Source organism: Oncorhynchus nerka, linkage group LG12 (genome assembly GCF_034236695.1).
Source record: "Oncorhynchus nerka isolate Pitt River linkage group LG12, Oner_Uvic_2.0, whole genome shotgun sequence".
In the NCBI taxonomy this organism is placed as follows: domain Eukaryota; kingdom Metazoa; phylum Chordata; class Actinopteri; order Salmoniformes; family Salmonidae; genus Oncorhynchus; species Oncorhynchus nerka.
In genome coordinates, this window is record NC_088407.1 from 20,814,451 (window position 1) to 20,841,737 (window position 27,287).

The following is a 27,287-nucleotide window of genomic DNA, read 5'->3' on the forward strand; positions in this document are numbered from 1 at the left end:
CCTGACTCCTTTTTCAAAGAGGACTAGAAATGTACACATGTTGTGCTCTTGTAGGAAGCCACCACTCCCCCATTGTTGACTAGAAATGAGCTATAACTAGGCTAAAAACTCACTAACTAGCAAAGAATATGAACTGATGTGCACACATTGCCACATGTATTGCCACATGTATTGCCACATGTAGCTTTCGCCTTGGGCTCAAAACAAGCTCATCTACTTGCGACTTCTCATACAGTCCAGTTCAAAGTGAATGGCATATGGCAATGGCTATTTGCAAAATATGCCTATTGCAGCTCTGATGGGTTTTGTGGTCTGTGTAGAGTACTGTCCTCTGCCTACAGGAACATCTCTAACATGGTTAGTTGTGCATACTAAGTCTTGCATAGTTTTTGTTTTGTTTCAATATGTTATATTGAAAGTGGCTAATATTGTGTTGATTCGATCACAATTCCCACTGTAGCGCGCGAAGTTGATAGTGTTACCTAAAGGAGAAAACTGTGAAGTTCAATCTAGTTGATATTTCATCTGCACACGGCAGTTCCCCTGGTCCGCATGTGCGCAGTTTAGAGGTGACATTCCTGGTCTGTATGTAAATCCAAAATAAAAGTGACCATATTACTGAAGTCAGATCATGCTTTGGAAAGATTGGTGCTCTGACTGCATTTGTCTTCATATAACTGTTTCCACAGCTCTGCCCACGGCCTCAGTGAAGATAGTCACTCCACAGGGTCTCCTCTACCCTGGAGAGACAGTCACTCTGCGGTGTGACATATCAGACTACACAGACTGGACGTACCGCTGGTTCAGAAACAATGAAGAGCTTCCCATTCAGACCAGAAAAACCATCACCATCTCTCTCCCTGACCAGGCTGGTCAGTACCAGTGTGTTGGGACGAGGAAAAGTCGGCCCCAGAAGTCATATCGCAGCTCAGCTCTCCCCATCATCATCACTGGTGAGCTCACTGTTTGTCTTCAATCTGGACTTTGTAAATTCAGAGCCAATAAGAGTTAATCGAAATACAGATATATACACTGTAAATTCTAACTGTATGGAGTCAACATACCCATATGTAAAATATACTTTTTATCATAACGTTTCAGGATCAGCTGAATTACCACGTAGGTATCAAGATGTTTTGTGCTCTATTTTCACAGCTCTGCCCAAAGCTACACTGACTGTAGAGCCAAACCCTGTGTTTCCTGGAGAGACAGTTACTCTGATGTGTTCAGTAGGGTCTGACAGTATCTGGAGCTTTAAGTGGTACAAAGACAGGAATGATAATGTAGTATCTCAGTCTGGTTACAGTAACATTGGAGTCTCTCACATCAGTAGAGCTGCTGAGTCTGACCAGGGTCAGTACTGGTGTGAAGGGAACAGAGTGTCTAGACCCACATCTTCACAACCAAGTAATGCTATTACTCTTACTGTAAAAGGTAAAGTACTTTGTTCTGTTCTCTCTCGTCATACAGATACATAGACACTGTTGTTTCAAAGTCAATCTTGTAGACATTTTCTGTGTCTGTAGACTTTTCTGCATCACTGAATTTTGATCAGTTATTCATCAAGAGGACATCTTGCAGCAGATCAGATCCATGTTTTCCAGATACATCACAACCTTTTCTTGATTCCAACAGATAGTCATCCGATGGCCACACTGAGTTCTGACAACCAGGGTATATTCACAGGAGACAGCGTGACACTGAGCTGTACTGTAGAGTCTTCTGGATGGAAGATTTACTTGTACAGACACAGACCAGACTCTACACCAGTAACCACAACCTCTGGATACTCCTACACACTCACCTGGGTCAGTGTCTCTGATGGAGGACAGTACTTATAAAAAAAAGTAAGTATTCATACTTCGTCGTATTGGTCTCATCAATACGACGAACGTGACAGAATAACCCACCTAACCAGGACCAAGCAGCGTGAAAGGGAGGAACAGCGCTTGGTGGAAAAATGGACCTGGGACGAAATACTGGACGGTAAAGGATCCTGGACGTGTGAGGAGATTTTGGCAGGAGAGGATCGCCTACCATGGAGGCAGGTGGAAACAAAGCAGGAGGAACGGCGAAGTAAGAGAGGACAAAACGTTGTCGGGAGGTAGGCTACAGAAACCCCAATCCTTTTTTCCGGGGGGGCACATGGAGCAGTCGGCGAAGTTGAGGGGTGAGCCTGAGATTGTCGAGGAGTTATTGGACAGATTGGAGGAGAGTGAACAGAGGGGTGATTATGAGATATTCGAGGAGTTGTTGATGAGATTGGAGGAGAGTGAAGAGAGCGAGCTGTTGGTTTGGCGTAGAATGCACGGCATTCGCCTTGAGGAGCGTGTTAGCTGTTCGATGCCACTTGTGTCAGTTCCTTGTACTCATCCTGAAACGTGTTAAATTAAAAATTGATGCTGGCTATACACACCAGGTCTCCAGTGTACCTTCACAACCCGTTGTGTCCTGTTCCTGCTCCTCGCACTCGCTCTGAGGTACGTGTCCCCAGCCCGGTACCACCAGTGCCAGCACCAGGCCTCCAGTGTGCCTCCAGGATCCAGTACACCCTGTTCCTGCTCCTTGCACTCGCCCTGAGGTGCGTGTCGCCAGCCCGGAACCCCCAGTGCCGGCACCAGGCCTCCAGTGCGCCTCCAGGGTCCAGTACGCCCTGTTCCTGCTCCTTGCACTCGCCCTGAGGTGCGTGTCCCCAGCACGGAACCACCTGTGCCGGGACCACGCACCAGGCCTACAGTGCGCCTCAGCAGTCCAGTACGCCCTGTTCCTGCTCCTCGCACTCGCCCTGAGGTCCGTGTCCCCAGCCCGGAACCACCTGTGCCGGGACCACGCACCAGGCCTACAGTGCGCCTCAGCAGTCCAGTACGCCCTGTTCCTGCTCCTCGCACTCGCCCTGAGGTCCGTGTCCCCAGCCCGGAACCACCTGTGCCGGGACCACGCACCAGGCCTACAGTGCGCCTCGGCAGTCCAGTACGCCCTGTTCCTCCTCCCCGCACCAGTCCGGGGTCTCCAGCGACGGTCTCCAGCAACGGTCCCCAGTCCAGAACATCCGGTGATGATCCATGGGTCAGTGCTACAAGAGCGGACTCGGTGTAAAGAAGGGGGGAGGTGTCCAGAACCAGAGCCGCCACCAAGGTTAGATGCCCACCCAGACCCTCCCATATCGGTTTAGGTTTGCGGCCGCACCTTTGGGGGGGGGGTTACTGTCATGCCCTGACCTTAGTAATCTTTGATTTCTTCATTATTTTGGTTAGGTCAGGGTGTGACAAGGGTGGTTGGTTTAGTTTTTGTATTGTCTAGGTGTTCTTGTCCTGTCTAGGGTTTTTGTATATCTAGGGGTGTTTGTTAGTCTAGGTTTATAGGTCTATGGTGGCCTGAATTGGTTCCCAATCAGCTGTTTATCGTTGTCTCTGATTGGGATCCTATTTAGGTTGCCATTTCCATTTTGGTTTTGTGGGTTATTGTCTATGTGTAGTTAGTTGCCTGTCAGCACTCGGTTTATATAGCGACACATTCGTTTTGTTATTTTGTTTAGTGGTCTTTCTTTATTAAAAGAGGTATGTCTTCATATCACGCTGCGCCTTGGTCTCATCAATACGACGAACGTGACATGGATATTATTCTGGATATGACTACTATATTATGCTGATGTTTATCCGACTACAGAAACAACAACCCCACCAGAGGTAGATTCAGTCTATTCTAAGGTGAAGCCACACACAGCCCCCTGTAAGACTAATAGTCATATGCTATTGACAGTTGTACCGGTGTAGGATCTTAATTTGACCAGTTTCTCACAGAAGGAAAGTAATCCTGCAGCAAAAGGAAATCTGAACTATTGTGTGTATAATGCATAATATGTATAATGGACATTTTTGTAGTGCTTGATACATTGGTAGTTAGGGAAAATCAAGTCTAAAATTCTAGAATACTCTTTAATACAGTGTGATCAAATTAAGATCCTACACCATACACTTATGGAACTAATGCTCTGATATCAAGTATGCTGTACCTATTTAAAGTGTTTGTTGCTTTTTAAATTTCAGTCATTTAGCAGATGCTCTTATCCTGAGTGATTTCCACAAGCAATTAGGGTTACATGCCTTGAGGTACAGACACATTTTTTCACTTAGTAGGTTCAGGGATTCTGGTTGCTCCTAACCACGAGGCTAGCTGTTGCCCTGGATACGTTTATATATTTTATTGCAATAAATAGCAGCTAAAAACTGAATTGCTTATAGAAGTACAAACAAAAAACATCAACAAATCTATAAATTGTGAGAGTAATGGAACTGGAAGAGATGATGAATGATCAGGGAAGCAGATTTGATTGTCTATTGATTCTATGAGCAGAGGGAGCCGGTCAGAATAGAAAGACAGTCAGTGTCTGTAGCCTCAGCAGGGCACCATGCTGTCCCCTCATGTCCTCCGTGATCTGGGCTGGTGTTAGTTAGCTTCGCTGACTAGCCACTCCTCTCCACTAACTCTATGTAACTCCCACTTGGGTGATGCTATTATACTGCCATAAAGGCACTAGAAGAATAACATTAGCAGTCAGAGTATCTTATCCACTAGTCCCAGCCATCTCCTCATGCAGTCCTCTCACTTCTTCTGCTTCTCTCCAAACCAGTGTTGTGGCTTTCTAATCCATACAAATCAAAAGTCTCCAAGCTAGCTAGTAAGCCAAAAAACTGGCACAGTCGAACTTAAAATAAAATTATTATTCACGGATTCTGAAAAAGCAATCAAAAAACAAAAAGCTGATAGAAAAATTGCAATACGAAATTACTTGAAGGCCCAGCGCACTCGAAAACGTGATTTCCTGTGATATTTATATATACGTGTATATACTGTATATCCGCACTATGAGGTTGGACTAATACTGCGAAATTGTGAAAATGATAATACCCTTTTAGTGTTAGATGTTTGAAAGGACTGCCTGATATTTGAGCCTGTTTTGGTGGTATGACTTTATGGCCTAAATCACCAATTTAGTTTCCCCCTCCCCACTCAGACCACTAACAGTCAGTCCTAGCAACATTGTTGCTTGGGAAATCACTCTTTGCTAAGAAACTATAAGGTACTTAATTGTTACCCAGAAATGATTTGGTATTTTAGATAAAATCAGTGACATTGGACCATTAAAAAACAACAAAATATGATTATATGTAAAAATCAAACAAATAGAAAATTATGGGCGCGATCAGCCATGGCTGCTATAGTGGTGCCATCATGGCAATTAAAGGACCTCACAATATACTTTAACATTAAACTACTGTTGTTCTAAAAACCATCACACACAAATACCTTGTGTTTTTTTATTTTGAAATGTGGACATGCACGCCTATGATTGCAAAGGGGTCTTCCAAGAACATGATGGGGTCAACTTGGGGTCATGATAGGGGCTGCACCAAATGTTTGATGTATTATAATAATTGATTATGCTTATGTTGTATTAATAGAAGGGGAAGGGCTATTTGACCCCTCCCCCACTACATTTATAGGGTCCTGGACTACAGATTAGCAATATACATATTCATTATAAGGTTTAATATTGTTCCCCAGTTCATTTATAGTCTTTGCTTCTTTTAAGAAACAGTCTGAGAGATGTGAGTTATTGCAGTCAAAACAGGGTGACTGTGAGAAAGTGCCTCAAGGCTAAAAGAGATTCATAGACACAGAACCCTGCAGGGGACTGAAAGAGATAAGAGACTAGTCAGACATACCACTATAAAGCAACTAGGAGAATGGAAGATTATTGCTTGAGTCCTTAGAAAACACTGGAACTATTGTCTCTCCTGCAAGTTTGTAAAACTGTATATGCATGGTCTTGGTTTCATGAGTAGAAGGTTTTGACGTAGGCAGTTACATCACTAGGGGTTGACTGCAAGCATATTAAAAGCAACTTAGACTTTTCCTAATTTGCAGAACTCAGGAGAGACATCAGTTGTACGTTTGATGTTTGATCTTTGACTTCTGTCTACAGCTGTATTTTGATTAAAATTGTTATGATTTATAAGTGCACATTTTGAACATTCCTTATTTGTTAAGTAAATAACGGTGCCCAGAAAAGTGGAACCAACAAACGCAAGGTCAGACTCATAAGATTGGGTGTGGTATCTACATGTAAATAGTATCAATATTTCCATTACTGTGTTACATTCCATGTATAAACTACCTGACCAGGTCTTGCTCATAGCCTCACCATCCTACAGACGAGGTCACCGTGATTAATGACAGTGTCCCTTCATGGTTGGTAAGGCCACTGTTCCTGTTAGGGGATTTCTGTGTCTGTGTTTATATCCAACACAATCTCACACTAAATTAGTGCAAATATGTACTAAAAGTATTTCAGCAGATTTTGTGTGTTTTTGTGCATTTTTGTGTGGCGCAATCCGTGTGAAAATACATTTTATGCGACTTGATTCATAGAAAATAAATTTTTTGGGGGACAATCTTCGGAACAGTCTTTCGAAAGTTTTGGGAGCAATGCAATTTGGAAAATTATGTTCTACACTGCCTTTTTTTGTGTCCCATATTAATTTATATTAAAAAACAAATTGGTTAACAACCCAATATTGTTAATCAACCAGGTTGTCACCAAAATACTTACAATATAATAGTAGACTTATGTTTTTAAATGTTTCATTATTAATATCAATACTGTTTTCTATGCTTGTTTTCGTTAATATTTTATGAGGGTTGCCAGATTGGAGTAAAAAAAACTGTATTTGTCAGATTTTTGTGTGGTATCGTAATTCGTAGAAAAAGACACACATTTTCGTGCAACTTCATTCATAGGAAAAAACTTTTGTTGGGGGACAAACTTCGGAACCGTCTTTTGAAAGTTATTAGATCAATGCATGATGGGCAATGGTGTTTCTACACTGCTTTTTTGAGTCCAACAAAAACAAACGTGTTAACAACACACCAATATAATTATAATATAATAGTATTCTTGCGTTATTTTTTATTTTATTAATGCCAATACTGTTTTCTATGGTTGTTTTCACTTAACTTTGGGATTCTGGTGCACTTGTAGTAAGGAAGGCCCTTATTTTGTAGTCAACATTCGGCCTACGCGATCTTCTTCATAACGCATTTCTTATTCCGTGGAGCTTACATTACACTATTTTCTTAAATGCATTGAGTACAAGTCTCCACTTTTTCATGTATGTTACACCATTTCTTTCATAGAAAATCCTAAATCCATCACATCAAATCAGAACAGGATGGATCAACAGTGACTCATAATACTGGTTTGCATCCAAAAAAAGGATAGTTTTTTTGTTTGTTGCTTCATAACACACTTACATCATTTGTCTATCCATATGATGTGGATATTGTCGGGTTATTAGATATATAAGTTTCAGTAACAAACTAACAACATGGTTGTAATAACACTTTAAACAGGTCGTTTGTAAATGTGTAGAATGTGTTTGTTTTGGGTCAACACTGGTAAGTCAACTTATTTAAATTAGACAGTCACAGAGGATTTTCTACTGAATAACTGGTCAGCGCTTAGCACTTTCCATTCAGCTTCAGGCAACTTTGATCACAGCTGGAGTGACTAAGTCTGTCTGTCATGCTCATTGTTGCTTATCCATTGTTCACTAGAAATATCAATGGAATTACACCCAACTCAAAGTGGAACAAAATAATGCTTCCTATCACTAGATCACATAACTAGACGTGAGCTGGACGTGGTTCCAATGCTGCCACCAATGTAACTGAAGAAAGTTAAAGCTGCAACAGGGGCTCTAACCAGGGCTCATACACAGCAAAGTGAGCTCTAACAGCTATTGCCATCAAAGCCTAGTATTCATCTGGGCAGAAGCAGAAGGCATACAATGATGGCATATGCCTTGATCTAATAGCCTAAATATATACAGTGGATTTGGAAGGTATTCCTTTTTCCACGTTGTTACGTTACAGCCTTATTCTGAAATGGATTAAATATATTTTTTTCCTCATTAATCTTCACAAAATACCCCATCATGACAAAGCAAAAACAGGTTTTTAGAATGTTTGCAAATGTATTAAAAATAAGGGGGACTTTGTCAGTAAGTTAGGACCCATTTCCTCCTGAAAACGCACAAGTGGGCAAGTGTTTAATGTACCTCAGCCACACTGAACAATGAGCATGGAAGATAACTCATGCAAACTCTTCTGCAGGCATGCAACACCTACATGAAAATTCACACACACACAGTTCTGATACCATCAGCCTGATCAGCACAGTAACAGACCCCAAACACTGTCGTGGCTGAATCAGAATTAGTTAGGTAGCATTGATAAATAAGATGTTTTATCGATTTTCATAAGTATGCTAATGTGGGAAAAGTCACTTGGGCCCCAGAGAGGGGAGAGGTCAGGCTTGTCTTCATATGTGAATGTATCTTTTAAACCACGTGAAGGGATGTTTGAGAGGGAATCAATTATCTCTTGGCTCCACAATGTCTGTGTGCTAGTCACTCCCTACTTTTCCCATTTGGGGGAAGAGTATGGCAGTGTCTGGAACCATTGTATGTCCCCTCTGATCTTGATCTAGTATATGACTTTAGAGGCTCACTGTCTTTTCTGATCTTGTCCAGGAGGAGGTGTATTTGAGATGGGAGTATCTAGAATTGACAATTAATATATGCCATTGGATGAGGTAATGGTTTGGTAGTATGTTGTACCAAGAACGAGATAAGAACTTAGTTTAGGAGACCAAACGGAACGATAATTTATAGCTAATGCTATCTGGCTATGGGATACTCCTCTTTCAAGTAAAAGGCACTTTGTGAAGTTCCTATTATCTGTGGTTTGTCATGTCGACTAGGGGGTGGATCTTTGCTATAAAAGATCACAGTTGCCATTTTGTAAACACTCTCAGATAATTCATTTATAGACACTGAACTGATCTGAGGGTCACAGGGCTATGGTGAAGCTCATATAATTAAAGATGGGCTTTATAATATAACTCTGACTTGTGTGTGGTTTGCTCTCTCAATGTTTAGTAATACAGGAAATGACCACGACAACACACCCACTCCTCTTGGTCTTACTCTCAAGCTGAGTGAAAGGGGATTTTCAGAGAATGACTATAGAGTGTGACTTCCTTTTCAGCTAACATACAAAGCCCCCCTTCAACTAACACGACAAAGGCCCCCTTCTACTAGATACCTGTCTCATCAAAATAAATATCTTCTCTAATCTCTCTTCTCTGTGTGTTTTGGTGAGTCTAGCAAGCAGACTTACAACTCCTAACAGAGATGTCTGGTGGTCCCCTCTCGTGCTTCTCCAAACAGGGAATACTCCTACTCTCTATCCTCCACTATGGTACGTTTTGTATGGATTATTTACTTTCTCCTGCTCATGTTTTGTATCTATTAAATGTGCTTGCTTGCATGATAATGTTAGGAATACAGTTAAACAATGAACTTCTTTGTTGGTTTTTACATGGTGTGTTGGATGTACTGTAGTATGACTAGTCATCAGTGATTGTGTGTTAAAGTGTTACTTGCATGATAACGTTAGGAATACAGTTAGCTTTCTCTAACTTCTTGTTCTTTTTTTCGTGGTGTGTGATACCGTATATTGATGCTGCATGTTTTTAACGAAACACATTCACATATATTTGATGTGTGTGTCATTGGTGTGGTTGGGTCAGTAGCTCTTGCAGTGCTTCCAGAAAGCAAGATCTTATGATCCTGTGCTAGATGCATGTGATTAGTTTAATTTAAGGCGATACTGGATTGTATCCAATTATTGTTTATAAGTTGTCACTTACAACAACAAAAAAATAGGTAAATAATAAGACAAGGACAACTACAGATATTTTATTTCTTACTTCATGACAGTGTTATTTATTTCTAAAGTTTAACAATATATGATTGGCCTGCAGGGGGAAGGTTACAATCAAACCTTCTGCATCTTATTAATAACAACTTATAATACAGTATATGGTTGTAGACTGCCATGTAATAATCCCCATTTCCCATGTGTGTATATACAGTGCATTGGGAAAGTATTCAGACCCCTTGACTTTTTCCACATTTTGTTACATTACAGCCTTATTCTAAAAAACATAAATACCAAATGTACATGTGTTTTCAGACCCTTTGCTATGAGACTCGAAATTGAACTCAGGTGCATCCTGTTTCCATTGATCATCCTTGAGATGTTTCTACAACTTGATTGGAGTTCACCTGTGGTAAATTCAATTGATTTTACATGCTTTGGAAAACCACACACCTGTCTATATAAGGTCCCACAGTTGACAGTGCATGTCAGAGTAAAAACCAAGCCATGAGGTTGAAGGTAATTGTGTATATATCTCCGAGACAGGAGTGTGTTGAGGCACTGATCTACTGAAGGGTACCAAAACATATATGCAGCATTGAAGTCAACAACACAGTGGCCTCCATCCTTCTGAAATGGAAGAAGTTTGGAACCACCAAGAATCTTCCTAGAGCTGGCCGCCAAGCTAAACTGAGCAATAGGGGGAGAAGGGCTTGGTCGGGGAGGTGACCAAGAACCCGATGGTCAATCTGACAGAGCTCCAGAGTTCCTATGTGAAGATTGGAGAATCTTCCGGAAGGACAACCATCTCTGCAGTACTCCACCAATCAGGCCTTTATGGTAGAGTGGCCAGATGGAAGCCACTCCTCAGTAAAAGGCACATGAGAGCCCGGTTGGAGTTTGCCAAAAGGTAGCTAAATGACTCTCAGACGATTAGAAACAATATTCTCTGGTCTGATGAAACCTTTACATTTCAATTGAGCTATAAAGCGTCTCTTCAGCGGTAAGGATTTAGTTTGGATTTTGAAAATGTGCCTCTAAAATGGCATTCTCATCACAAAGTCAGAATTACACGAGACTAATCTCTTGACAGACATTTGAAGCTAAGCTAGCCATCTTGAGAATTTGATCCAGGCTCTTGAGAATGGTCTTACACCTTTTAAAGAGAGGCAAAGATAGTATTTAATTCTCTTATTGAGTTTGTTGTTAATGTTGATTTAAAAGATGAACTTATTTAATAATCACTTAACTGTTTGGTAAACCTATACATTTTAAACTGGTTTGTTTACAACAGATTATGTGAACTACATGGAAGTTGAATTAAGAATAGTTATGAGTGAGCTGTGGGCAGCAGGTAGCCTTGTGGTTAGAGCGTTGGGCCAGCAACTGAAAGCGTGCTAGATCAAATCCCTGACAAGGTAAAAATCAGTCGTTCTGCTCCTGAACAAGGCAGTTCCTAGGCTGTCATTGTAAATAATAATTTGTTCTTAACTAACTTGCCTAGTTAAATAAATACCCCCTCAGGATTATCCATAATCATTGCAGCATCCTCATTAATATAGACATGTTTAGAAACGTATTGTATTCTTATTTGCAATAAAAGTGACCCCAAAATAACACAATACATTATATACTATAAATTTCTGTTTTGCACAAAATAATCTGAAACGCAACTAAAACGAATAGCAAATGCATCCAACAGATTTGTAGAGTTACAAGCTTGTTGTAGTCATTGCATGCTATGAATATGGGACCAATTAACTTTGTACTTTTTTAATACACATATGTGAATTTGTCTGAATACTTTTGGTCTCCTAAAATAGGGGGACTATGCACAAAAAAAGTGTTGTTATTTCTAAATGGTTCACACGATGTGGATGAAAATACATTGGAATTAAAGCTTACAGTCTGGAAGTTAACCTCATAATCATTGCTTGATTTCAAATCTGTCCTCTGCTGTCGTATTGCTCTCTTATATGTATTGCTATCCTACATCTTAAAGATAGTTCAAGTATGTGTATACTTGGTGTGTAAGTGTTAGAATGTGAAAACATTTTCAAAACTTTTTGTTTCACCAGCTCCTCTGAGGTAATCCAACCATAACATTCATCTTATGATTGTTTAGTATACATCTCATGTATTCTACAATCTCATGACAGATCTCACTATTGACATTGAGTTCTTAAGGATCCGCTCTTACTTAATATCTCTTAAGAATCTGCAATAGCATCGAATTGTCCCCGCGATATGCAACTGTTCAGGGAAGTCAGGAACCAGTACACGCAGTCAGTCAAGGCCAGCTTCTTCAGGCAGAAATTTGCATCCTGTAGCTCTAACTCCCAAAAGTTCTGGGACACTGTAAAGTCCATGGACCCAAACTGTTACAGACCTATATCCATCCTGCCCTGCCTATCTAAGGTCTTCGAAAGCCAAGTCAACAAACAGGTCACTGACCATCTCGAATCCCACCGTACCTTCTCCGCTGTGCAATCTGGTTTCCGAGCCGGTCACGGGTGCACCTCAGCCACGCTCAAGGTACTAAACGATATCATAACCGCCATCGACAAAAGACAGTACTGTGCAGCCGTCTTCATCGACCTGGCCAAGGCTTTCGACTCTGTCAATCACCATATTCTTATCGGCAGACTCAGTAGCCTCGGTTTTTCTAATGACTGCCTTGCCTGGTTCACCAACTACTTTGCAGACAGAGTTCAGTGTGTCAAATCGGAGGGCATGTTGTCCGGTCCTCTGGTAGTCTCTATGGGGGTGCCAAAGGGTTCAATTCTCAGCCGACTCTTTTCTCTGTATATATCAATGATGTTGCTCTTGCTGCGGGCGATTCCCTGATCCACCTCTACACAGACGACACCATTCTGTATACTTCCGGCCCTTCCTTGGACACTGTGCTATCTAACCTCCAAACGAGCTTCAATGCCATACAACACACTGTGGCCTTAAACGCTAGTAAAACCAAATGCATGCTTTTCAACCGTTCGCTGCCTGCACCCGCACGCCCGACTAGCATCACCACCCTGGATGGTTCCGACCTAGAATATGTGGACATCTATAAGTACCTAGGTGTCTGGCTAGACTGTAAACTCTCCTTCCAGACTCATATCAAACATCTCCAATCTAAAATCAAATCTAGAGTCGGCTTTCTATTCCGCAACAAAGCCTCCTTCACTCACGCCGCCAAACTTACCATAGTAAAACTGACTATCCTACTGATCCTCGACTTCGGCGATGTCATCTACAAAATAGCTTCCAACACTCTACTCAGCAAACTGGATGCAGTTTATCACAGTGCCATCCGTTTTGTTACGAAGGTCATCTGCAAGTCCATGCTAGGTAACGCTCCGCCTTATCTCAGTTCACTGGTCACGATGGCAACACCCACCCCTGGCACGCGCTCCAGCAGGTGTATCTCACCGATCATCCCTAAAGCTAACACCTCATTTGGCTGCCTTTCGTTACAGTTCTCTGCTGCCTGTGACTGGAACGAATTGCAAAAATCGCTGAAGTTGGAGACTTTTAGCTCCCTCACCAACTTCAAACATCTGCTATCTGAGCAGCTAACCAATCGCTGCAGCTGTACATAGTCTATCGGTAAACAGCCCACCCAATTTACCTACCTCATCCCCATACTGTTTATATTTATTTACTTTTCTGCTCTTTTGCACACCAGTATCTCTACCTGTACATGACCATCTGATCATTTATCACTCCAGTGTTAATCTGCAAAATTGTAATTATTCGCCTACCTCCTCATGCCTTTTGCACACAATGTATATAGACTCTCTTTTTTTCTACTGTGTTATTGACTTGTTAATTGTTTACTCCATGTGTAACTCTGTGTTGTCTGTTCACACTGCTATGATTTATCTTGGCCAGGTCGCAGTTGTAAATGAGAACTTGTTCTCAACTAGCCTACCTGGTTAAATAAAGGTGTTCTCAACAACTGGTTAAATAAAGGTGTTCTCAACTAGCCTACCTGGTTAAATAAGGTGTTCTCAACTAGCCTACCTGGTTAAATAAAGGTGTTCTCAACTAGCCTACCTGGTTAAATAAAGGTGTTCTCAACTAGCCTACCTGGTTAAATAAAGGTGTTCTCAACTAGCCTACCTGGTTAAATAAAGGTGTTCTCAACTAGCCTACCTGGTTAAATAAACAACTAGCCTACCTGGTTAAATAAAGGTGTTCTCAACTAAACCTGGTTAAATAAAGGTGTTCTCAACTAGCCTACCTGGTTAAATAAAGGTGTTCTCAACTAGCCTACCTGGTTAAATAAAGGTGTTCTCAACTAGCCTACCTGGTTAAATAAAGGTGTTCTCAACTAGCCTACCTGGTTAAATAAAGGTGTTCTCAACTAGCCTACCTGGTTAAATAAAGGTGTTCTCAACTAGCCTACCTGGTTAAATAAAGGTGTTCTCAACTAGCCTACCTGGTTAAAAAGGTGTTCTCAACTAACCTGGTTAAATAAAGGTGTTCTCAACTAGCCTACCTGGTTAAATAAAGGTGTTCTCAACTAGCCTACCTGGTTAAATAAAGGTGTTCTCAACTAGCCTACCTGGTTAAATAAAGGTGTTCTCAACTAGCCTACCTGGTTAAATAAAGGTGTTCTCAACTAGCCTACCTGGTTAAATAAAGGTGTTCTCAACTAGCCTACCTGGTTAAATAAAGGTGTTCTCAACTAGCCTACCTGGTTAAATAAAGGTGTTCTCAACTAGCCTACCTGGTTAAATAAAGGTGTTCTCAACTAGCCTACCTGGTTAAATAAACCTGGTTAAATAAAGGTGTTCTCAACTAGCCTACCTGGTTAAATAAAGGTGTTCTCAACTAGCCTACCTGGTTAAATAAAGGTGTTCTCAACTAGCCTACCTGGTTAAATAAAGGTGTTCTCAACTGGCCTACCTGGTTAAATAAAGGTGTTCTCAACTGGCCTACCTGGTTAAATAAAGGTGTTCTCAACTGGCCTACCTGGTTAAATGTGTTTAAATAAAAAGGTGTTCTCAACTGGCCTACCTGGTTAAATAAAGGTGTTCTCAACTGGCCTACCTGGTTAAATAAAGGTGTTCTCAACCTGGTTAAATAAGGTGTTCTCCAGCCTACCTGGTTAAATAAAGGTGCAACTACCTGGTTAAATAAAGGTGTTCTCAACTAGCCTACCTGGTTAAATAAAGGTGTTCTCAACTAGCCTACCTGGTTAAATAAAGGTGTTCTCAACTGGCCTACCTGGTTAAATAAAGGTGTTCTCAACTGGCCTACCTGGTTAAATAAAGGTGTTCTCAACTACCTGGTTAAATAAAGGTGTTCTCAACTGGCCTACCTGGTTAAATAAAGGTGTTCTCAACTGGCCTACCTGGTTAAATAAAGGTGTTCTCAACTAAAGGTGCCTACCTGGTTAAATAAAGGTGTTCTCAACTAGCCTACCTGGTTAAATAAAGGTGTTCTCAACTAGCCTACCTGGTTAAATAAAGGTGTTCTCAACTAGCCTACCTGGTTAAATAAAGGTGTTCTCAACTTCTCAACTAGCCTACCTGGTTAAATAAAGGTGTTCTCAACTAGCCTACCTGGTTAAATAAAGGTGTTCTCAACTAGCCTACCTGGTTAAATAAAGGTGTTCTCAACTAGCCTACCTGGTTAAATAAAGGTGTTCTCAACTAGCCTACCTGGTTAAATAAAGGTGTTCTCAACTAGCCTACCTGGTTAAATAAAGGTGTTCTCAACTAGCCTACCTGGTTAAATAAAGGTGTTCTCAACTAGCCTACCTGGTTAAATAAAGGTGTTCTCAACTAGCCTACCTGGTTAAATAAAGGTGTTCTCAACTAGCCTACCTGGTTAAATAAAGGTGAAATAAAAAATAAAATAATAAGGATCTGCCCCTTTTTTTCAATTTTAGCCTAAAATGGCCTTTCTGCCTTTTGTACCTGCCTTTTTTGCATTGCAAAGATGATGGTACAAAAGAAATACAAAGAAATACTGTTTTTTCTTTGTATTATCTTCTACCAGATCTAATGTGTTATATTCTCCTACATTATTTTCACATTTCCACAAACTTCTAAGTGTTTCCTTTCAAATGGTATGAAGAATATGCATATCCTTGCTTTAGGTCCTGAGCTACAGGCAGTTAAATTTGGGATTGTCATTTTAGACTCAAATTGAAAAAAAAGGACGGATCCTTATGAGATATTAAGTAAGAGTAGTCGGATTCAGTAACAGTAAGAAAAAGAAAAGAAAAGACAATCATATTAAAAGTAATGTGAGAATTGCGTTGTGGAAAGCTTTTATACTGATCAAAAATAGAAATACAAAATGTAAAGTGTTGGTCCTGAAATAAAAGATCCCAGAAATGTTCCATGTGAACAAAAAGCTTATTTCTCTCAAATTATGTACAAATTAGTTTACATCCCTGTTAGTGAGCATTTCTCCTTTGCCAATATAATCCATCCACCTGACAGGTGTGGCATATCAAGAAGCTGAATAAACCGCATGATCATGACACAGGTGCACCTTGTGCTGGGGGTAATAAAAGGTGCCTTTAAAATGTGCAGTTTTGTCACACAACACAATGCCACAGATGACTTACGTTTTGAGGGAGCATGCAATTGGCATGCTGACTGCAGGAATGTCCACCAAAGCTGTTGCCAGATACTTTAATGTTCATTTCTCTACCATACGCCACCTCAAATATACGTTTAGAGAATTTGGCTGCACGTCCAAACGACCTCACAACCGCAGCCCAAGTCCTCCACATCCGGTGCTGAGGACTATTTCTGTCTGTAATAAAATGTATTTCAATTGACTGATTTCCTTAAATTAACTGTAACTCAGTAAAAACATGTATTTCTAGATGAGCACTTATTAAGATTATCCCGATCTGAATAAACAGGAACAAACTCTGCACCCGGTGAACCTCTTCTTCTCTCTTTAGGGACCTGGGCTGATGTCCCTCCAAAGGACCAGTATGGCTTGAAGGGAGGTTCGGTGTGTCTGGCTGTTGCAAAACCACCTGAGGAAATTAAAGGATTTAGCTGGAAGGTCAATAGTACTGTAATAGTTGATGATAAAGAGATCTCTCCTAAATACAAGGAGAAGGTGGATTATAACCCAGTGAACCACACTCTGTGCATTAAGAATCTGACGAACACAGACAGTGGAATTTACATTGCAAATACAAAGAAAATAGATTGGACAGATTCAACGTCTTCATACAAACTTAAGGTGTTGGGTGAGTTTTGTGATTTGTTGTGTTTTGGTAGCCTGCTATGTGTTTCTGCTTTGTTTCAAAAAGCTAATCTCCTTTAAAATGTCTTCACCAGTCATACATGTCAAATGTATCTTTCTGAACTGTGTTGGTTGTTGTAGAAGCTGTTCCCATTCCAGCCATGCAGGTGACATACTACAACTCAAGTACAGGACTTTGTAACATCACAGTGAATTGTTCAGGCTGGATGTTTTCTGTCTGTGATGGAGGTCAGTGCCCACTGTACCAGGATTCTCTGTCAGTCTCTGAGTTCAACATCACTGTTTCCAGTGGTAATGGATTCATCCAGTGTATCGTCAACAATCATGTCAGCACAGAGACCAAATCACAACGAATGAAGGACACATGTAGGTTTAATGAACTCCCTTCCACTTCCTGTGCATTTGTCTATCATTATAAAAAAAATCAACTAAGTTTTAACACCATTGCAGATATATTTTTCTCCAGACAAAATGTGGATCATGCTGTTTTTGTGTGTATATGTGTGTTTGTGTATGTCATGTAAATGTGTATGTGTTTATGTGTGTGTGTGTGTGTGTGTGTGACATCTCAGGTATTGGTGAGAAGAAGGGGATCGCTGCAGCATCACTAGTTGGCATCATTGTGGGCATTGTTACTGGTGGATTATTCTTAGTTGGTGTAGGATGCATCATATCAACCAGAAGATGGCGATCCCCTAAAGAAATACTGCTTCTGAAGGTACCCTCTCATTAATCTATGTTGAAACAACCGTAGAGTCTATTGATGCACCGGTGCGTAAATTTAAGGTAACATAATAATAAAATCAACATATAAATCTGTCAGGTTAAGCTAGAGAATCAGTTTTTTTTGCATGGGCTGCATCTCAATCAACAGCAGATGTGGAATGCCGCCATAGGCGGATGTGGTAGATTGAGATGCAGCCCATGCTACAGCAGTGGTTGTCAAACCAAAAGACATTCCTAAAATTGGTTGTCTCAGGAAAACGTTTGTAGCGTCTGAACGGTTTGGGCTACAAACTAATGTGACCCCACTGAGGAAAGGGGAGATTTTGTTGTTCTCCATTTTGCTCTACGACCTGTTTAAAGGTAGCCAGTATCAATCAATCAAATGTATTTATAAATCCCTTCTTACATCAGCTGATGTCACAATGTGCTGTACAGAAACCCAGCCTAAAACCCCAAACAGCAAGCAATGCAGGTAGAGAAGCACGGTGGCTATGAAAAACTCCCTAGAAAGAACCCAGGAAGAAACCTAAAGAGGAAACAGGCTTTGAGGGGCGGCCAGTCCTCTTCTGGCTCTGCCGGGTGGAGATTATAACAGAACATGGTCAAGATGTTCAAATGTTCAAAGATGACCAGCAGGGTCAAATAATAATTATCGGTACTGGTTAAAAAAATTATGAAAGTATGGAGGTATTCTTGTGCCTCCAACAAAAATAGGTTAAATATGTGTCAATATTTTATCAAAACATTTATAAAATCAAATAGCTAAATGACCCATGGTATGACCATCTTAAAGCAATTCCCCAACCTCCCAACGTCTTAGACTCTTGAGAAATGTAAACAACATTTGCATGTTATGATTACTTATCTCCTAACAGGCCGTTGTTCCAGAAGTTGACAACCCAGTGAGCACTATACCAGGAAGACCAGAACCCCAGAACACCCCTGGATCTGAGGTGACATCTATCTACGTTACTGCAGGCAGACCAGGAGCAGTACCAGCATCAGCAGAAGGAGAAGAGGGGCATCCAGGGGACAAAGAGTACACTTCACCAGAAGAGATGATAGAACCACAGTCCCCCCCACAGGCAGAGACATTCTACAGCACCCTACAGCTACCAGCTGCAGCACAGCACCACCCAGTGGACAAAGGAAATAATGTAAAGAAACCAGACACGGTGTACTGCACAATAGGATATTACCCCTCCATCCTTCTCAGAGACCCACTGATGTTACTTTGATAAAGATTTAACCCATAGACTCAGGTACCGAATGCAAACACAGGGGAAATTATGAAGGAGAGAGAATTCTGACAAAAACATTTGTTTGTTTTTGTCTAAATTCATCCAAATTCAAAGTGTCAATCTGCGATTGCTACGTACTTTTACATGAATTGTATATAACTATTGATTCCTGCAGAATACAACATATGCTTGTTTAACTCCATTGTTTGTAAAAATTGTAATTAAATTGGTGGCAGGGTACCCGTGTTATTATTATTTGAACTGCAGTTTTCCCCTTTAACGATAGATTGTTCTGCATACTGTCTTATTTCTGTAAATGAAAACTAAAACATACAGATGAATACAGTATCACTGTACATGCTTTAAAATAACTGTTATACACAAAACAGCTGAATTGAAAATGGGAAACCCATCCAATCAATCAAATTGACCAATCCAATTTGTAAGTCGCTCTGGATAAGAGCGTCTGCTAAATGACTTAAATGTAATGTAAATGTAAATACATAAACCAATCATTCAATGAATAAATCAAGCAAGCAAGCAACAACCAACCTAGTATGTAATAATGTTTCTTTTTTTTATACATTTATACATGTCTAATTATTTTATAGGATGAGAAATCATATTTACAAATATAACTATAAAAGGTATCTGTCACATCCAGCTGGTTATGTGGAGGAACTACAGATATGGCAGTCAATTCTGACTAAAAGCATTTGTCCTGTGGACAAAAGCTCACATATCGGAGTAGCTGCAGTTCTGGATTTTCTGAAAACCCCGATTTGACACAGCGCTCCACTGCCGCTTCCCCTCCTTGATTGGAGATGATCGCCTTTGGCTCGTGTAGCCATAGAGATAGATAGAGAACTTTAGTGCCCAAAATATAATTTTAGAATGGTCAGCGCCTTTGAGGGCTTTCACGATTTTGAAGAAGTCAACTGGGTGGGACTTTTATGGGTTAAGGAAGGATCACATAATTCCATCCAGGTCATCAGGAGTGATCAGAAAATGAATTATACTTGTGAGCAAACATTCCATAACTGCAGGTGGCAGTAAATAGCCAACCTTGGTTTATACCTCTTCAAATAACACATTCATTTTGTTTACCAACTCATAAAAGTAGTAGAAGAAGAACTTTACTACTTCAAAATGGAGATGCTCTCTCAGACGCCATAATGGGATAGATACAATGTTGCTTTCTCTGACTATGTCTATGGGTGTAGCATACAAACTAAATGTTGTACAAAACGGACATGGTTGACAGGGCTTGCAGACAGGCAGTCAAAGTAGTCATGTTATTTTTCAGCAACTCTGGCTGCGATATGGCAGCAACTACAAAGATTAGCCTACATCATCAAAACGCAGATTCTATTTGCTCCAATGCAATGTGTGGAGACTGCATCCTACCGGTGCAACTACAATTGCCTTTAAAACAGACAGAGAAGGTTGTAACCTGTTCGTTTAAATGAGGCAGAGACTTAGGCTTAGGCTACATCTCCATGGTTCAGAGGATGGAGAGTAAAGAGAGAAACGTGAAGGGAGGTTGAGTGTGAACAGCAGCTATGTAGAAATAATGTGTGTGTGAGAAAACAGAACGTGATCCAGATCCGTAGCTTTAAGAAGAAGTTTCCCAAGCGGTGATCCTCAAATACAGTGAAATATAGCTAGTACTCTGCGTTAACATCCACATCATACATTATGGGTTAATTTTCCTGGACATAGATTAAGTCTAGTCCCAGACTATAAACTATGTTAAATGGAGAATCTTCCTTGAATATGCTTCTTAGTCCAGGACGGAATTAAATGGATTACAAACCAACCCAGTTGCTTAGTGTTAGTTGAGCTTTCTTCCTTTTACATTGGAATATATGTATTGGAGATGATTGTTAATAATACTGAAATAACTTTAACTTGATATAAAATGGTACTTTACACCATGGAGATTAATGTGTAAAGTCATGTGGCTGCGTGTTTGTGTGTGCGTGCCTGTGTTCATGCATGGGTTTGTGTGTACCTGTGTGTGCGTGTGTGTGCATGTGTGAGTGTGCTATGCATCTTTATGTTTCAGTCAATGTGATTGTGTGTCTGCATGTAGGTGTGATTTAACATATGTATGTTCATATGTTTACTGAACAAAAATATAAAACGCAACATGCAACAATTTCAAAGATTTTACTCAGTTAAAGTTCATATGAATGAAATCAGTCAATTGAAATAAACTCATTAGGCCCTAATCTATGAATTTCATAGGACTGGGAATACAGATATGTTTAAAATTAGCTGATTTTTTTTTTTTACCAAGTAAAACTACTCAAAATACACCCAATTGGGAGAATGACCCAATATGTATTTCTCACATGCACAAGTACAGTAAAATGCTTAACTTGCGAGCCCTTCCCAACAATGCATTATTCAATATCAAAATAGTAGAACAACATTTTTTTACAAAAACAAGAGAAATAAGAAAGAACAAATATGAAATTAATACGGGAGAGTGTAAGCTATATACAGGGTCCGTGTCAGTACCAAGCTATATGTAATCTATATACAGGGTCTGTGTCAGTACCAAGCTATATGTAAGCTATATACAGGGTCTGTGTCAGTACCAAGCTATATGTAAGCTATATACAGGGTCCGTGTCAGTACCAAGCTATATGTAAGCTATATACAGGGTCTGTGTCAGTACCAAGCTATTTGTAAGCTATATACAGGGTCTGTGTCAGTACCAAGCTATATGTAAGCTATATACAGGGTTTGTGTCAGTACCAAGCTATATGTAAGCTATATACAGGGTCCATGTCAGTACCAAGCTATATGTAAGCTATATACAGGGTCCATGTCAGTACCAAGCTATATGTAAGCTATATACAGGGTCTGTGTCAGTACCAAGCTATATGTAAGCTATATACAGGGTCTGTGTCAGTACCAAGCTATATGTAAGCTATATACAGGGTCCGTGTCAGTACCAAGCTATATGTAAGCTATATACAGGGTCTGTGTCAGTACCAAGCTATATGTAAGCTATATACAGGGTCCGTGTCAGTACCAAGCTATATGTAAGCTATATACAGGGTCTGTGTCAGTACCAAGCTATATGTAAGCTATATACAGGGTCTGTGTCAGTACCAAGCTATATGTAAGCTATAAACAGGGTCAGTGTCAGTACCAACCTATATGTACAGTGGGGCAAAAAAATATTTAGTCAGCCACCAATTGTGCAAGTTCTCCCACTTAAAAATATGAGAGAGGCCTGTCATTTTCATCATAGGTACACTTCAACTATGACAGACAAAATTAGAAAAAAAATCCAGAAAATCACATTGTAGGATTTTTAATGAATTTATTTGCAAATTATGTTGGAAAATAAGTATTTGGCCAATAACAAAAGTTGATCTCAATACTTTGTTATATACCCTTTGTTGGCAATGAATGAGGTCAAATGTTTTCTGTAAGTCTTCACAAGGTTTTCACACACTGTTGCTGGTATTTTGACCCATTCCTCCATGCAGATCTCCTCTAGAGCAGTGATGTTTTGGGGCTGTTTGCTGGGCAACATGGACTTTCAACTCTCTCCAAAGATTTTCTATGGGGTTGAGATCTGGAGTCTGGCTAGGCCACTCCAGGACCTTGAAATCCTTCTTACGAAGCTACTCCTTCTTTGCCCGGGCGGTGTGTTTGGGATCATTGTCATGCTGAAAGACCCAGCCACGTTTCATCTTCAATGCCCTTGCTGATGGAAGGAGGTTTTCACTCAAAATCTCACGATACATGGCCCCATTCATTCTTTCCTTTACACGGATCAGTCGTCCTGGTCCCTTTGCAGAAAAACAGCCCCAAAGCATGATGTTTCCACCCCCATGCTTCACAGTAGGTATGGTGTACTTTGGAAGCAACTCAGCATTCTTTGTCCTCCAAACACGACGTGTTACGTTTTTACCAAAAAGTTATATTTTGGTTTCATCTGACATTCTCCCAATCTTCTTCTGGATCATCCAAATGCTCTCTAGCAAACTTCAGACGGGCCTGGACATGTACTGGCTTAAGCAGGGGGACACGTCTGGCACTGCAGGATTTGAGTCCCTGGCGGCGTAGTGTGTTACTGATGGTAGGCTTTGTTACTTTGGTCCCAGCTCTCTGCGGGTCATTCACTAGGTCCCCCCGTGTGGTTCTGGGATTTTTGCTCACCGTTCTTGTGATCATTTTGACCCCACGGGGTGAGATCTTGCGTGGAGCCCCAGATCAAGAGAGATTATCAGTGGTCTTGTATGTCTTCCATTTCCTAATATTTGCTCCCACAGTTGATTTCTTCAAACCAAGCTGTTTACCTATTGCAGATTCAGTCTTCCCAGCCTGGTGCAGGTCTACAATTTTGTTTCTGGTGTCCTTTGACAGGTCTTTGGTCTTGGCCATAGTGGAGTTTGGAGTGTGACTGTTTGAGGTTGTGGACAGGTGTCTTTTATACTGATAACATGTTCAAACAGGTGCCATTAATACAGGTAACGAGTGGAGGACAGAGGAGTCTCTTAAAGAAGAAGTTACAGGTCTGTGAGAGACAGAAATCTAGCTTGTTTGTAGGTGACCAAATACTTATTTTCCAACATAATTTGCAAATAAATTCATTAAAAATCCTATAATGTGATTTTCTGGATTTTTTTTCTTATTTTGTCTGTCATAGTTGAAGTGTACCTATGATGAAAATTACAGGCCTCTCTCATCTTTTTAAGTGGGAGAACTTGCACAATTGGTGGCTGACTAAATACTTTTTTTGCCCCACTGTATAGGTAGGGATTAGGAGAAACTGACTGGTAGCAGGATATATATTTTTTATATAATAATGTGAAACAATATAGCCGTGTAAACAGGGCTTAAAAGTGACTGGTAGGAGGAATGTATTCATATTTCAATGTGAAACATTTTAGAGTTTATTCATGGTGATGTAGTCTGCACATTCGGAAAGTATTCAGACCCCTTGACATTTTCCACATTTTGTTAGGTTACAGCCTTATTCTAAAGTTGATTAAATCGTTTCCCCCTCATCAATCTACACAATACCCCATAATGACAAAGCAAAAACAGTTTTTAGAATTTTTTCCAAATCTCTATAAAAAAATGGAAACATCACAATTAGATAAGTATTCAGACCATGTGATTGCAGCCTAGAGTCTTCTTGGGCATGAGGATACAAGCTTGGCACACCTGTATTTGGGGAGTTTCTCCCATTTTTCTCTGCAGATCCTCTCAAGCTCGGTCAGATTGGATGGGTAGCGTCACTGCACAGCTATTTTCAGGTCTCTCCAGAGATGTTTGATCGAGTTCAAGTCCAGGCTGGGCCTCTCAAGGACATTCAGAGACTTGTTCGAAGCCACTCCTTAGTTTTCTTGCTTTTGTGTGTAACAGATGTAAATCGTGTTCTCCTTGCGTTGTGTTTTGTCCAAATAAATTACATCAGCCAGTGGTCCCAGTTCAGCATCGGTATTGATGGCTGTCGATGGCTCTGTAGCATGAAGACAACTGTGTTAGCAGTGGCTTATGTGACCATTACATCGGTGTATGCTGCTAACACACTTATTTACAGCAATCATATGCCAAAGCACATCCCAGAAAGCCCCTCAATTCCTAACAGGTACCATATACCCACACATGTATAAATCAGTAATGTACTGAACCTTGTACACATTGTAAAATAGAAAATAGAAAACAGTATTCAGAATGTGACCTACCCCTTACATCACATTTTCATACCGGGAAGACCTGACGTTCGCATTCTCCCCTTATCTGCAAGCTGGGCCAAACACATCACGCCTTATTGTCATCAGATTGAACCAACCAATAAGAATGCTTGAACATTAAATACACCTTTCTTTAGAGGTAAGTGGAAACATAACCAACCCTGTTACATGTGCTTAGCGTCGTTGTCCTGCTGGAAGGTGAACCTTCGCCCCAGTCTGAGCTCCAGTTTGCTCTGGAGCAGGTTTTTGTCAAGGAACTCTGTACCTTCTTCCATTCATCTTTCTCTCGATCCTGACTAGTCTCCCAGTCCCTGCCACTGAAAAACATCCACACAGCTTGATGCTGCTGCAGAGATGGTTGTCCTTCTTTCTCCCATCTACACAAGGGAACTCTAGAGCTCTGTCAGAGTGACCATAGGGTGACCTCCACCGATTGCTCAGTTTGGCAGGGCGGAGTCTTGTTGGTTCCAAACTTCTTCCTTTTAAGAATGATGGAAGCCACTGTGTTCTTGGAGACCTTCAGTGCTGCAGAAATGTTTTGGTACCCTTTCCCAGATCTGTGCCTCGACACAATCCTGCCTCGGAGATATACAGATAATTCCCTTTTGGTTTTTGCTCTGGCATGTGCTTGGTTTGACATGTGCTTTGTTCTCTCACTTGTGCTTGGTTTTTGCTCTGACATGCACTATCAGCTGTGAGACCTTATATAGACAAGTGTGTGTGCCTTTCCAAATCATGTCCAATCAATTGAATTTACCACAGGTGGACTCCAATCAAGTTGAAGAAACATCTCAAGGATGATCAATGGAAGCAGGATGCACCTGAGCTCAGGGTCTGTCATTATGGGGCATTGTGTATAGATATTATTTAGAATAAACCTTTTATGGTGTGAGGATAGTTTGTGAAAAGCAATTACTTTATATTAACATGTAAAGTTGAAGTTGGAAGTTTACATACACTGTCATGTCCTGACCTTAATTCCTTTTGTATGTTTATATTTTAGGTTGGGGTGGGCATTCTATGTTTTGTTCTTGTGTTTATATTTCTATGTGTTTGGCCTGGTATGGTTCCCAATCAGAGGCAGCTGTCAATCGTTGTTTTTCACCATTCGGGACAGTTTTGTTTTTTCTTTATTCGCTTGTTCGTTTGTTTCCTGTGTTCAGTGTAATAAATATGACGAACACTTACCACGCTGCATGTTGGTCTGATATTTCCTACTCCTCCTCAGAAGAGGAAGACGACAACAGTTACATACACCTTAGCCAAATACATTGAAATTTAGATTTTTCTCAATTCCTGACATTTAATCCAAGTAAAATGCCCTGTTTTAGGTCAGTTAGGATCACCACTTTCTTTTAAGAATGTGAAATGTCAGAATAATTGTAGAGAGAATGATTTATTTAAGCTTTTATTTCTTTCATCACATTCCCAGTGGGTCAGAAGTTTACATGCACTTAATTAGTATTTGGTAGCATTGCCTTGAAATTGTTTAACTTGGGTCAATCGTTTCGGGTAGCCTTCCACAAGCTTCCCACAATAAGTTGGGTGAATTTTGGCCCATTACTCCTGACAGAGCTGGTGTAACTGAGTCAGGTTTGTATGCTTCCTTGCTCGCACATGCTTTTTCAGTTCTGCCCTTACACTTTCTATGGGATTGAGGTCAAGGCTTTGTGATGGCCACTCCAATACCTTTACTTTGTTGTCCTTAAGCCATTTTGCCACAATTTTGGAAGTATGTTTGGGGTCATTGTCCATTTGGAAGACCCATGCTTTAACTTCCTGATTGATGTCTTGAGATGTTGCTTCAATACATCCACATAACTTTCCTTTTCATGATGCCATCTATTTTGTGAAGAGCACCAGTCCCTCCTGCAGCAAAGCACCCCCACAACATGATGCTGCCACCCCCGTGCTTCACGGTTGGGATGGTGTTCTTCGGCTTGCAAGCCTCCCCCTTGTTTCTCCAAACATAACAATGGTCATTATGGCCAAACAGTTATATTTTTGTTTCAACAGACCAGAGAATATTTCTCCAAAAAGTACAACCTTTGTCCCCATGTGCAGTTTCAAACCGTAGTCTGGCTTTTTTATGGCGGTTTTGGAGCAGTCGCTTCTTCCTTGCTGAGCGGCCTTTCAGGTTATGTCGGTATAGGACTCGCTTTACTGTGGATATAGATACTTTTGTACATGTTTCATCCATTATATTCACAAGGTCCTTTGTTCTGTGATTTATTTACACTTTTCACACCGAAGTACGTTCATCTCTAGGACACAGAACGTGTCTCCTTCCTGAGCAAAATGATGGCTGCATGGTCCTATGGTGTTTATACTTGCGTACTATTGTTGGTACAGATGAACGTGGTACCTTCAGGCGTTTGGAAATTGCTCCCAAGCATGAACCAGACTTGTGGAGGTCTACAATTTTTCTTCTGAGGTCATTTCTTTTGATTTTCCCACGATGTCAAGCAAAGAGGCACTGAATTTGAAGGTAGGCTTTGAAATACATCCACAGGTACATATCCAATTAACTCCAATTATGTCAATTAGCCTATCAGAAGCT

General features: G+C 40.6%; 1 protein-coding gene across 3 annotated transcripts in view; it reads left to right on the forward strand.

The window, feature by feature from the left end:
* Positions 1-9,101: 9,101 nt before the first annotated feature.
* LOC115137936 (SLAM family member 8-like) overlaps positions 9,102-27,287 on the forward strand; it is a 64,127-nt gene continuing 45,941 nt past the window's right edge. The window contains exons 1-5 of one of the 3 annotated variants that reach the window (XR_010465280.1): positions 9,107-9,324; positions 10,102-10,198; positions 16,718-17,397; positions 17,604-17,749; positions 18,633-19,549. Coding sequence is in view for 2 of the 3 variants with exons in the window: in XM_065025384.1 (XP_064881456.1) it covers positions 9,258-9,324; positions 16,718-17,014; positions 17,152-17,397; positions 17,604-17,749; positions 18,633-18,995 (1,119 nt within the window). In the remaining variant the exon portion in view is untranslated. Of the gene's footprint in view, positions 9,325-10,101; positions 10,199-16,717; positions 17,398-17,603; positions 17,750-18,632; positions 19,550-27,287 lie in introns of those variants that run through there. The other 2 variants (XM_065025384.1, XM_065025385.1) reach the window with 2 other exon arrangements.